Genomic DNA, 11,844 nt, shown 5'->3' with positions numbered 1-11,844 from the left:
CCCGAGGGCTCAGGATGTTTGTGTTAGTACCGAATATAATGTAGTACAGAAGAATTATAATTCTGAAAATTCAAAATAATAATAATATAACGATTATTCTGATTTTTCTTTCCTTTTGATCATTACTAAAGATCCGAAAACTGGTGCATCCATGGATACAGGTTATTTCAAAGACATTTATACTTCCTTCTTCAAATCCCTTCGGTAGCTTTTCAGGGAACGGCCATAGCCTGCCAAGGCTTCAAATCTGCGTTGTGCATTTTGTCAATACTTCTGTGCGGTGCCCGGGGGAACCCACGACCATCCACAGGTTGCTGCCAGACCTTCCCATTTACGTGCGGTGCAGTAACCATATATTCTAACACTTCATTCTGGTGCTATCTTATCTCTGTTCGATCTTAGCAAGTTTCGCAACACTTCTGTCCGGTATTCTCCATTCCGTTAACACTTCTGCCCATTGTTACTATATTTGTTTGTTTACTATGAGTTCATTGTTCAACACTTCTGTCTGGTGTCATCGCGTCCGCTAACACTTCTGTTATGTCTTTCTAAGTGTCTCAAAACTTCTACCCGATTTCATGTAGTCTGTCCACACTTCTGTTCTTTGTCGTCTCGTTCGCCAACACTTCTTCTCTGCCTTTCTAAGTGTATCAAAACTTCTACCAGATGTTAGCTAATTTTCTACACTTCTACTCAGGGCTATACTGAATTTTTCAATAATTTTATCAGGTACTACTGAGTTGTCTAACATTTCTGCCTTGTGTTTCTTCTTCTCTCAACTGTTAGGATTTGCTTGAGGATTTGCTTTGGAGTTTAGCCGCTCCACACGATAAACTATAGATGATTTTATCCCAGAAGAGACGGTCCCCGACTGTTATGTAAGTGTAAGTCTCCAAGCATTTCCTCAAGTCCGATTCCAAGTTCTCTTTGGGGACATCTTCCAGCAAAATGATCACCATGTGACGGCGCTTTTCTATCAAACTTTGATGCATAGCCGTTCGAAACTCGTAAATGCACCACTCGCTTTTCGTGAAATTTCGTGATAACACGAGAACCGTGTGACGACTGGACTCCACAGATTTGACGACGTTGTCAGCAATGGCGGCCCCCACCTCAAAATCCCGATGGTGAACACAAAGCTTGAAGGCGGGACCTTTCTCTTTGCTTTCCAATCGCTTTACTAATGTGTTTATCACCCAGCCATTGTCCAAACTGCTGTACGAGATGAAAGCATCGAATGTCTTCTTCTCTCTTACAAGTTTACGGAACAAAATGCCACAGCGAGTGTAGAGTAAAATGGTCATTTCCTGGCGATATCGGATAACCACAAAGGCAATAACTGCCAAGAGTATCACAAGAAAGCCTAGAGAGGAAACGACCACAATGAAAGTTACAGGTAAAGGTTCCTCGCAGAATATATCCTCTTCTTTCAGCTGTCCGAACGGCACACCGACCAAACGTTCCGGGGAGGCACAGGTTATGTTCCTGATGTACTCGTAATTCCCCAGCCCCACCCCTGTCAGCCGTGGATTGTCCCTCAGTAACCTGAACAGATGCTCGTTGGTAAAACAGTCACAGGACAGAGGGTTGTTCCTCAAGTTCATAACAGCTGATTTGACATGGACAAGGATTTGGACGCTTTCTGCGGGAAGTTCTGATATGTTATTATATCTCAAATCTATATCACATATATTTCTTCCGGATATCATGTTATCAGTAAAATCGAAACTTGAGATATTGTTCCATGAAAAGTCTAGGCGCTCGAGTTTTGGGAAATCAAGGCGCCAATGTCTGAACTCAGTGGGAACTTCCGTGTACCCTAAATGGGACAAATTGTACACTCGGAGTTCCGGGAATGTGGCTTTGGCGTGAAGTTGAAAGAAGTGCCGATCGTCTAGTCCTTTCCCAATGCTTTCATCCATTAGCTGAAGATATTTAAAGTCACACCTGTGTGTTATTCTTTGCATCTGTATCTGCCAGTTGTTTAACAGTTCAACCACAATCGCCATGTGCTCAGGCTCTATAACGTAATTTGTGGTGACGTTAGTGTACACGTATTTCTCCAGAACAACTGATAAACAATGGACATCACGAGAAATCTTCGTGACATTTGACACAAAATCTTGAATATTCGACGTGGACAGAGTCTTCACAGTATCCTTCATGACAAGAATGCGGATATTTTGAGGCGTGTCGATAGAATCGGAGAGATATTCAGAAAATATGTCCACAGTTCTGCAGTTAACAATTTCCAACGATACCAGATGAGGTGCCTTAAACGGCCAGGGGAAGCTAATGGAACTGTTCATTTGGTTCACACAGAGAATGTCCAGGGCGATGGGCCGTCCGTCGCTGGCATTACTCCAAACCCGGAAATCAGACAGCGAGAGGGAACCTTGTGTAAGCCGACACGAAATGTGAACGAGCGGCTGAGACCAGTTGAATGAGGGCGGCTCTGGATTCCAGTCTACCCGATCAAGAGTCCTCACACAGGCATTTTCCCACCCTAGAGGAAGCTCATCTGAATACCCAGATTCGCAGATCGCCGGGTGAAGCTGCATCATCAAGGCTAACACCACTACAGTTAACTTCAAATATATCACGTGTGTTTCCAGCATGTTTTGGACTTACATTTACTTGTCCCTGCAGAATGACTTGTCTATTGTTGGAGGTATCTTTTAGATTCCAGATGATTTGAAGGCATTCTGCATGGTCCTACCAAGCGTCAGAAAGTGACAGAAGCACTACATGGGCCTAGCCACGCTGATGAAGTATAATCAAACTGTTATCCTAGCATCTTACAAGGTTTCAGCCCATTTGCATACACTTGCGTGCTTATACGCCAGTGTGCTGCCTGAAGCAATAGCCGTTGTCTGTCAGGTTGAACTAAACCAAAAAAAAAAACAAACAATAAAAACAAACATACATCTGTTTCGGAAGGCTACTCGGAGTTCGTGTGATTTTGGATAGGCTCCAGTTGTAAAGATGAGACACAAAAAGCTGGGACACAGCATCGCTTCGGGCTACACTCATTAGATCGCATATTAACAAATGGCAGTAAACATGTCATGAAACTATATTACTTCTGACATAGCGTATTCAGACAAAACCTTAAAGAAGCGAAACGTTCTGAACAAAAGTAACTATGCTGTATAAGTCATCTTAGCCGCACTACATTGTTTATTTTGTCAGTTCTTTTTTCTGTAAGAAGATACGAAACATGACTTAAAAAGCATCTCCGAATTATTGACGCGGCGACGAGATATTCAAAGGTGTCAAATCGTTTTGATCTTGCGACAGTTTGTTTACACGTGTGTTTTATTTCGGAAAAAGGATATTTAAGGCGATGATCTGTAAGCGCCTGTTGTGATGTTCGTGGGTGAGATATTTAGGGGAGTGAGAGTGGGATTTCTACATATACACGAAATGTGGACAGTTAATGCAAGTAATTATACTACGTTTGAGGAAACTCACGACAATATGACCCGCTACATATCGGTCGTATACACAACAAATAGCTAATCGACATTTCGGCTACAGAGACATTTCGGCACGAAAAAAAAAAAGAGACAGACAGACATGAAGCTGATTACTGTCAGGTGGAGGCATCACCGCTGCATAGGGATTGACTATGTCATCTTAGTTAGATTAAGCAAATTGACAACATTGTATTATGTGAGATTTATTTGATTTATTCTAATTATCTAATTATGGCTAACAGGCACAGTCAGCATTTTTGTGCGCTTGGCGTTATTATTCAGGTTTAGGGGTGAAAAAAAAAACAGGATGAGGTGTACCAATCCCACAAAGGCCCTGTCTTAAATCTAGCCCCTACTGAGGCAGTTTGAGCTGGACTAAAACACACGATCTCTTGGTCATTGGCGATTCATCTATAGACTGACGGGCTGATGCATACACATAATAGGCGCTATTTTCTGTAATTTTTACCGGGAATAGAACTTAAGAGTAATAGAATAATAAAACGTACTCTGGACACCGTGCTGGGGCGTGTATGTTCCTAAAAATTTATTTAAGCATTTAAATGAAAAGTTAGAAGAAAACTCCAACTAATCTCACGAATCACATGTTGCCCTTTGTCAACTATCTCACTGTGGTCGCTGCTCTGGTTTCCTTTATTATGAAAATAATCTAATCAGCACAAAGCACTAGCGGATTTGGATACTACTTAGAGAGTTGACCATAATTCCAAAACTGTACCGTAGTAACATCTTCACACCACAGAACCCCATGCAATTAGAGGAGAAATAATCCCATGGTGGTGCAGTTATGAACTGTTTCTTAGATAAAAACAGAAAAAAATTACTCGAACGTAAATTGTTGTTTTTATATTTATAAGATTTATGATTCATGTGAAAAGTTAGAGTATTATGATTCATGCTTTTTGTTTTATCAGAAGACTAAGAGTCGCTAAAAGCCGATTCTACTTCCTGAGGGGAATTCCCCTAACAAACATAAATATTAAAATGTTAGGTGAAAAACATTATTTGCACATATACACGTATGATATTAAAGTAGAGTGTTGTAAACTATACACGTATGATATCAATCTAGAATGTTGTAAACTATACACGTATGATATCAACCTAGAGTGTTGTAAACTATACACGTATGATATCAAGCTAGAATGATGTAAACTATACACGTATGATATCAACCTAGAGTGTTGTAAACTATACACGTATGATATCAACCTAGAGTGTTGTAAACTATTCCGAACTATCATGTTGATTCTCACAATCATGTTTTCATGAATCTAAAACAAAATTTGCTCAGACTATTGGTAGTATATATTCAGCATGATAGTAATTGATTACATTTTATTCGCTAGGATCCATGGCCTGTGGAGGTAGCATAGCTTGGCACCTTACAAAAAAAAGCTGACACTTCAGAGCGGGAGTTCGATTCCTACAATTGCTTTCCCGTTTTCTGTTGTTTTTTTAAGCGTAGCATGAACACATTAACCACACAAGTCAGCATATCATTAAATTACATTGGACACAGGCAGCCATATGAGTTAATATGCAACGTGTTAGGCGTCAGCATATCGTTAAATTACCTTGGACACAGTTAAATTACATTTATACCAAACACTTAAAATATCGTACTTGTTGCCGCCTCGCTTGGTGCTCAGCACTGAGGGGTTAGAGCAAGGAAACAGAATTGGTTGACTCGACTTCAGTGTAACTTGACTGAGTGAGGTGTCATGTCTGGTGTCACACAGATTTCCTTCCTCTAATCTTTCAATGCTGAGCGCCAAGCGAGGCAGCAACAAGTACCATTTTAAAAACCTTAGGCATGCCCAGACTTTGATTTCGGGTTTCCCGACTTGGAGGCTGACGTTCTAGCCATTAAGCCACCGAAGATAACTTTTTAATTTTCACTTCATAGTCGAAAACTTCAAGAGTATATCTATAGTGTTATCCTGCCCTGAGAGCATTTTGTCATATTTACAGATTTGCTTCCACATTAGCGTTGTAGTCAAGAAACTAAACTGAAAGAATGAAGCATATCCCACATCTACCTGTCATCATACTGATCACCGTACATAGTCCTTAGCAGTCACGACTAGCTTACATGTGCTTACATGTGCTACGTGAAAGGATACGGGTCATTTCCACAGTCATTTCTGACTTAAGTCCAGACTTGAAATATGAGTTTAGAGTTTATTGTTGGGCCTTAGGAATTACAATTGCACCAAACTTCAACTGCGAGTAACGAAAACTAAGCAATGTGACGATAACATAAATTTTGAAGTAGACAAAAATGTCTTTCTGGAATTAGCTGCCGAGCCAGCAAACCCCCGCATTTCACCAGGGAAACGATAAACCTCCTGAGTTACATCTACAGCCAAATCAGCGGGAACTGGGATCACCTAACAAAGGAACATATTTGAAACTTGGCCACTGTTTCGCTGCTCACTCTTTAGTCTGGAAATGTGAAGTTTTGTCATCAAAGTGCAGCTGAGACACGCGTGTTTCATTTAGGACAACATATAAACTACATATATTGCGCACCATTTGGATTATGTGTATGTGGACGACCCTAGCACATTCCTTTCTTCTTACCGGCATCATTTAGCACTTCAGTTTCAGTCACCCTTAAAACTGACGGCCATCGTATATCAGTGAAAATATTCTTGATTATGGCGTTAAACAACAATCAACTTAATAAATTCCGACATCGGAAAATAAATCACTCTTGACAATTTAAATTTAAAAGAATCCGTCTTGATTTCTTGTGGTTTTGGAAGGGCGATTATTGACCTTGAACACCTATTATATGTAGCATACGATTTGTAAATGAAGACTATCGCGACGCCTAAATTTGCATAAGGTTACTTGCACTTACATGTAGTCACTGACAAATTATTTCTTGCACTTCTTATTAAACTCCTTATTTCTTATAATCCCTATACATATAACATGCTACATAATTAAAGTGACACCACGTATCACACGGGATTCACAATCTATGAGTGAAAGGATAAAGCCACATTCCAGAATGCAACAGCCGAAAAATGTCACAGTATCCCGCTCATCCGTGTTTGATCTATAACAGTATGTACATGCAGACATTTTATTTACGCATGTTGTCTCGTCGCTGTTTGATTGACGGCCTTTGAGACATAGACCTATGGTTTACGGATGTGGTTGTATATAGCTGTGTATTACAAGACTGGCATGGCTCTGTACGAATGAACCTACATCTCCAGTCTTGCCTCACTGTCCACTCCAAACACACTTAAACGTCATACTACTACGCAGCGGTAAGAAAGTTTAACGTTAGTACCTTGTATACAGTCCACTGTGATTGCTCCAGCCTAACATACCGCGCGTAACACATTTTATTTCTCTGAGGTTTTGTAACGTTTTTGCTGGTTTCCGAAACTTTGTTTTCGGCACAGAGGTCATGAAGACTGCTGATATCGGAAAAGGGACTTTAACCACACGTTTTACTGGTGTTTTTTAAACGGTTTACTCACGTGAGAACTGTTTCGACCAATGTTAAAACGGTATACCTAGGTGAGAACTCTTTCCAGTAGTGAATGGTTTACACTGATGAGAACTGTTAAAACTGTTAACCCAAATGAGAACTATTTCCACCGGCCATGTTCAGACGTTTTCATCCAGGTTATGGTAACGTCATAACGTATACGCGCCTGTCCATATGGCGTTGCACGCCACTTTCAGTGCATTTCGTTTTCATTTCGGACATACGCTCACGGTGTCAGATCTGTCTCAGTTTACGCATGTTTATATATAGCGATGACCCCGCATGGCAGCACCACCCTGCCGAAAGATGGGATTTACACCAGGGGGTGTGATTTAAGAGGAATATTACGTTAACTAGGGCCTGTACCAGGGCCTGGTTTTTATACATTTTATTAAGGGTGGTTAGCAAACCACCCTGACCATATCCATATTTGTATGGACCAGCTTACTGACATCATCACAGTACGACGTTATGCGTTATTCGTTATTGTCGTACATTTAGACATAACGATTCCCCCATTATTCGGCTTACAGATCATTTCTATCGAAACTATCCATGCTTCGAACGAGACATGAATCCGAGATTCAGGGCCCAGTTTCACGAAATTCTCTTAACGTTACGAGCTCGGAACTACCACAACCGCTTAATGCCTACAGTGTTGATACCCGTGGTAGTTACGTGAACGTAACGTTAAGGCTGCTTCGTGAAACCGGATCCTGACTTTTGATCACACGATTTATTTCTACGGTAACATCTGTGGCGTCACGTAAGGCAACCAATCAGCTACTGAATCTAGACAGGCCCGCATCAATGGATGTACAGCTGCACATATTAAAGTAATCTATCCCTGTTTTTCTGCTTAATTGCACCATTAACATCCCCCATTTGTGTTTCTCAACTGTCTTAAAATATTTTCAAATACATGTAGGTGTCTGATTCACACGGCACGACTATTCAACTCTGACAGCAGTGGCTGCACGAGACAAAAACCTTAACCACGCAGTAAGGAAGAAAGCTATATCAGCCCCGTATGAAATCTGTTCCTCCTTGGAGATAGGAGTTATCTCCTCTTGAGTCTGCCGCCTTTCACTTTTGTTTGCATGTACAGAACAGACCCTGGTGGCCTGTATGGAGAGCGTTCCTTTATCATTTTGTAGTCATTTTGATGAGAACTCATATCCTTAACAGCACAGGCATAGTCTATTTTTTATTGACACAAATAACAAAGGTTTCTTGAGAGCTAAAGATGGTCTAAAACCAAAACTTGCCAAAATTATCCATTCCCTCAGATCATGACCACCATTTGCATAAAACACTTATGACAGTGCGCGTCCAGCGATTGATTTACTCTAATTTTGTTCAGTTTTAGCTCGAATTGTACTGGTGAGTATATTTTCACTCGACAAACAGTGATTATCAGCTCGACTGTGGTAAAACGGGTGTGTCAGGCAGAATCTCTGTAGGTAGGAGGCAAATCAGTAGAAAAAGCTATTTCTCCTGGAGGACTGGGGGACTTCCGAGCAGTGGCTGTATGTTCTCTGCACTGTTTGCTTTAACTCCTTCCGTTTGTAGTTCAAAATGGCTACGAAATATTCTTCCCAGTGGCGAATGTTTTCATTTCAGTCTTTGACCCATACACGCTACTCCTGCAAACCATCGACTGACGCTTTTTGCATTTATTTTTTGTTCTTAATACCGGTAGGATAAAAGATAGAAGTTTCCCCTGTCAAAACTACGCACGGATGTTTTGACTTGGAAGGTAGTCTAGTGGAAGGATTTGACGTGTTTGAATGTGTTTTCAATATATTGTGTTAATATTTATTTACTTATTTGATTGGTGTTTTAAGCCGTACTCAAGAATATTTCACTGATGCGTGGATGGTGGGACGAAACCGGACAGAGTGTATTGATATGGAATTATGTATAAATATATTCATTTCCGTAACTGATTCAGGGACTGTGATTGACCATTTTCCCACACCCCTACTCCCCCCTGTTTATGGGCATTAATCTGAACTAAAGATATATTTTTAATTTGTTGTGTTACTATCATTTCATTTAACCAGTCCATCCTCTATATGTTGTGTACTCATGTATGTTTAACGTTTTTAGTAATAAATATTCGTTGTTGTCGTCTTCAAATTTAGGTATTTTTGTTCTTAGCACGTATAACTAGACCAACATTTCTTCCTGTATGCGCACGGATTTGTTCAGCTTATTTTTATTTTTCTGCTTGATTGTTGTACAACTAACTACGCAAGAATTTTTCTCTACTACCATGGAGGTCAGTTTTATCAGAAGTCCATTATCTAGAAGTATTCAACTTCCCTACAGCTACGGCTCTTCACACTTTTCTTCGGTGTCTAACACATTATGTGAAGTATCTACGCAGCAATGTATTTTTTTTCTCTACTGCGCAGCGAACGTCTGCTGCATGACGGGAAAGACGTTCCAAACGCGGCTGTGTTGAAATGGACATAAAAAATTACGACAACGGAGAGTTTTGTAAAAGGGTGACAATGTCTTTGATAGCAATTGTTTTAGAGTTGCGTGGAAATGCAAAAACAGTCAATGGGTTCGCGAGCTTCTACAAATGAAGTAACATGTTTAATATGCCGTGGAAGCTAGGTATAGGGAATTTCTTCTAAGTAAGACATTGCCTCGGCACACTTCTAGGTAAGACATTGCCTAGGCATACTTCTAGGTAAGACATTGCCTAGGCATACTTCTAGGTAATGGGCTTCTGGTTCTATGAATAGAGGACAACGTATTTCCCTGCGTAAACTACCGATTTATGGCCCAATGGAGAAAAATGACAATATGGTATGTTAGATGTCAGACGAGGCTCCGAAATGATATTTAAAATTAAAAGAAGTCATGAATTGGACTTGTTGCGACAACATTTACTCACAGCTGAAATATCCTGACCCAAATCAGTGATAAACACACGCATTTAGGCAATTTTCTGAAGGCAAATAGGGTTTTTGTATCGTATTCTATACTTTCCTCCAAAGGGTCGTCTCTGACTCACCAAGCCCCTGAGCAAGAGTCCCGAATTCGAAACCACGTTTTGAGGCTGTGCTGCGACATACAGTCAGCGGGCATATCAACTACGTGACATAGGGCAGTGGTTTCCTCAGGGGTTATCGGTTTCTTCCAACCATTGTTCTATAAATAAGAAAGTCATCAGTACAACAATAAACACGTATAATACGAGTTTTTGATGTGACCTATTAGTAATATGGAACTTTTAAACTTTGAACATATTCTGGCATGGAACATTTAACCTTACTCTGGTATGGAACATTTGGCCTTATTGTGGCATGGAACATTTGATTTTATTGTGACGTGGAACATTTAATGACATGAATCTCTGACATGAAACATTTGATCTTACTCTGGCGTGGAACGTTTGATCTTAATATGGTGTGGAACTTTTCATCTTTTCATATGGAGCATTTGTTCTTGCTCTGGTCTCGAACATTTGACCTTACCCTGGCATAGGACATTTGACCTTACTCTAGCATGGATCATTTGGCCTTGCTCTGGCATGGAACATTTCATTTTGCTCTGACATGACACCTTTGTTATTTACTTTAGCGTTTGACATTATCTACATGTAGGCCTGGAACATTTGACATTAATATGACATTCAGCCTTTAGACTTCAACTAATATGTTGGTGTTAGATATGGTCACATGACAAAACATCACGGTTGTTTTCGTAGCGCTTTTTCAGAAAGAGCGTAATAGGATGGACGGGCTAGAACTAAGTATAACCAATGCTCTACGACTGGAAGTGAGGATACTGGTGTGAGGATACATAAAGTACATAACCTTTAACTGTATGGAACATTTTGGAATCTTCCAACGTCTCCCCGGGTCCAGTTGTATCCGTTCTTTGTATAATAAGATCCCCTCTGTTCCTAAATGATGTTGTTAATGAAATAAAACTCCTACATTTAAAGACGATCTGTACTTGCTAGGATCCATTTTGCAGGTAACTGTTCCATAGTCTGGTTTTAAATGTTAGGATGTGGCATTGCTACCCTTTCAACCGTTGGTGCCAAACACACCCATATACCCTCATAGAATGTCATTAATTTTTAAAAATCATTTCAGTTTGCATCATTTTTCGTGGAATATCTTCTATTCGGGAAGGAGATACAGCACAAAACTTCACATAAGTTATAAATGGTGTCACAGAAAAATGGATACCGTTCACAATCTGCATGGGTCTTTACACCACACTGCCTAACAACATGTGACCATTCCCACGTTTGGATACATAGAAACTTTGACCTTTGACTTTTCTTTAGCTTAAATCCTGAGTTCTTGTACAGACAATTGTCGGACTCAGGTAAAGAAGTCTTAGTGTCCAAAAAACAGGACCCTCATATTATCGATAAAATTTGTAAAATATTCTCTCCGGAAGATTGGTGTGAGGATACATTTTCCTTTATTGTAATGGTGTCTATAAATACATGTGCAGTATCTGCGAAAGAACGGTGGATATAGGCGTTGTACACTGTCGTAAAGAAACATGTTGACGCTCAGCTCAATCTAAATCTGGCCCTCTGTCTTGTATTATCATCTGGGACATTTGACCATTTCCCCAAGCCACTGAGAAACCAAAGGGTATGGAAGGTAACTCTTGTTAGACATGTACATTCATTAAGTTTCGTACAGCGAAACACAGCTCACGAAACACACGTTGAGAAAAGTGAGAAAAACGTTTGAGATGTGGACATCAAGAAACATTTTTGGCAGAAGTTTTACTTTAGGAGATGGGCTTTCCAGGCTTACGTACATCTCTACCTATGCCTAAAAT

At 40.2% G+C, this 11,844-nt stretch overlaps 1 protein-coding gene across 1 annotated transcript; it reads right to left on the bottom strand.

Annotated features, from left to right (window-relative positions):
- Positions 1-782: 782 nt before the first annotated feature.
- Positions 783-2,561, bottom strand: LOC135465513 (toll-like receptor 4). The gene has a single exon (XM_064742751.1). It carries the CDS (start codon positions 2,559-2,561, stop codon positions 783-785), a length of 1,779 nt encoding a protein of 592 aa, XP_064598821.1.
- Between the last annotated feature and the right edge of the window lie 9,283 nt (positions 2,562-11,844).

Source organism: Liolophura sinensis, chromosome 5 (assembly GCF_032854445.1).
Source record: "Liolophura sinensis isolate JHLJ2023 chromosome 5, CUHK_Ljap_v2, whole genome shotgun sequence".
Taxonomy (NCBI): Eukaryota; Metazoa; Mollusca; class Polyplacophora; order Chitonida; family Chitonidae; genus Liolophura; species Liolophura sinensis.
The sequence above is the reverse complement of the archived record's forward strand: the minus strand, read 5'-3'. Positions and strand labels throughout refer to the sequence as shown.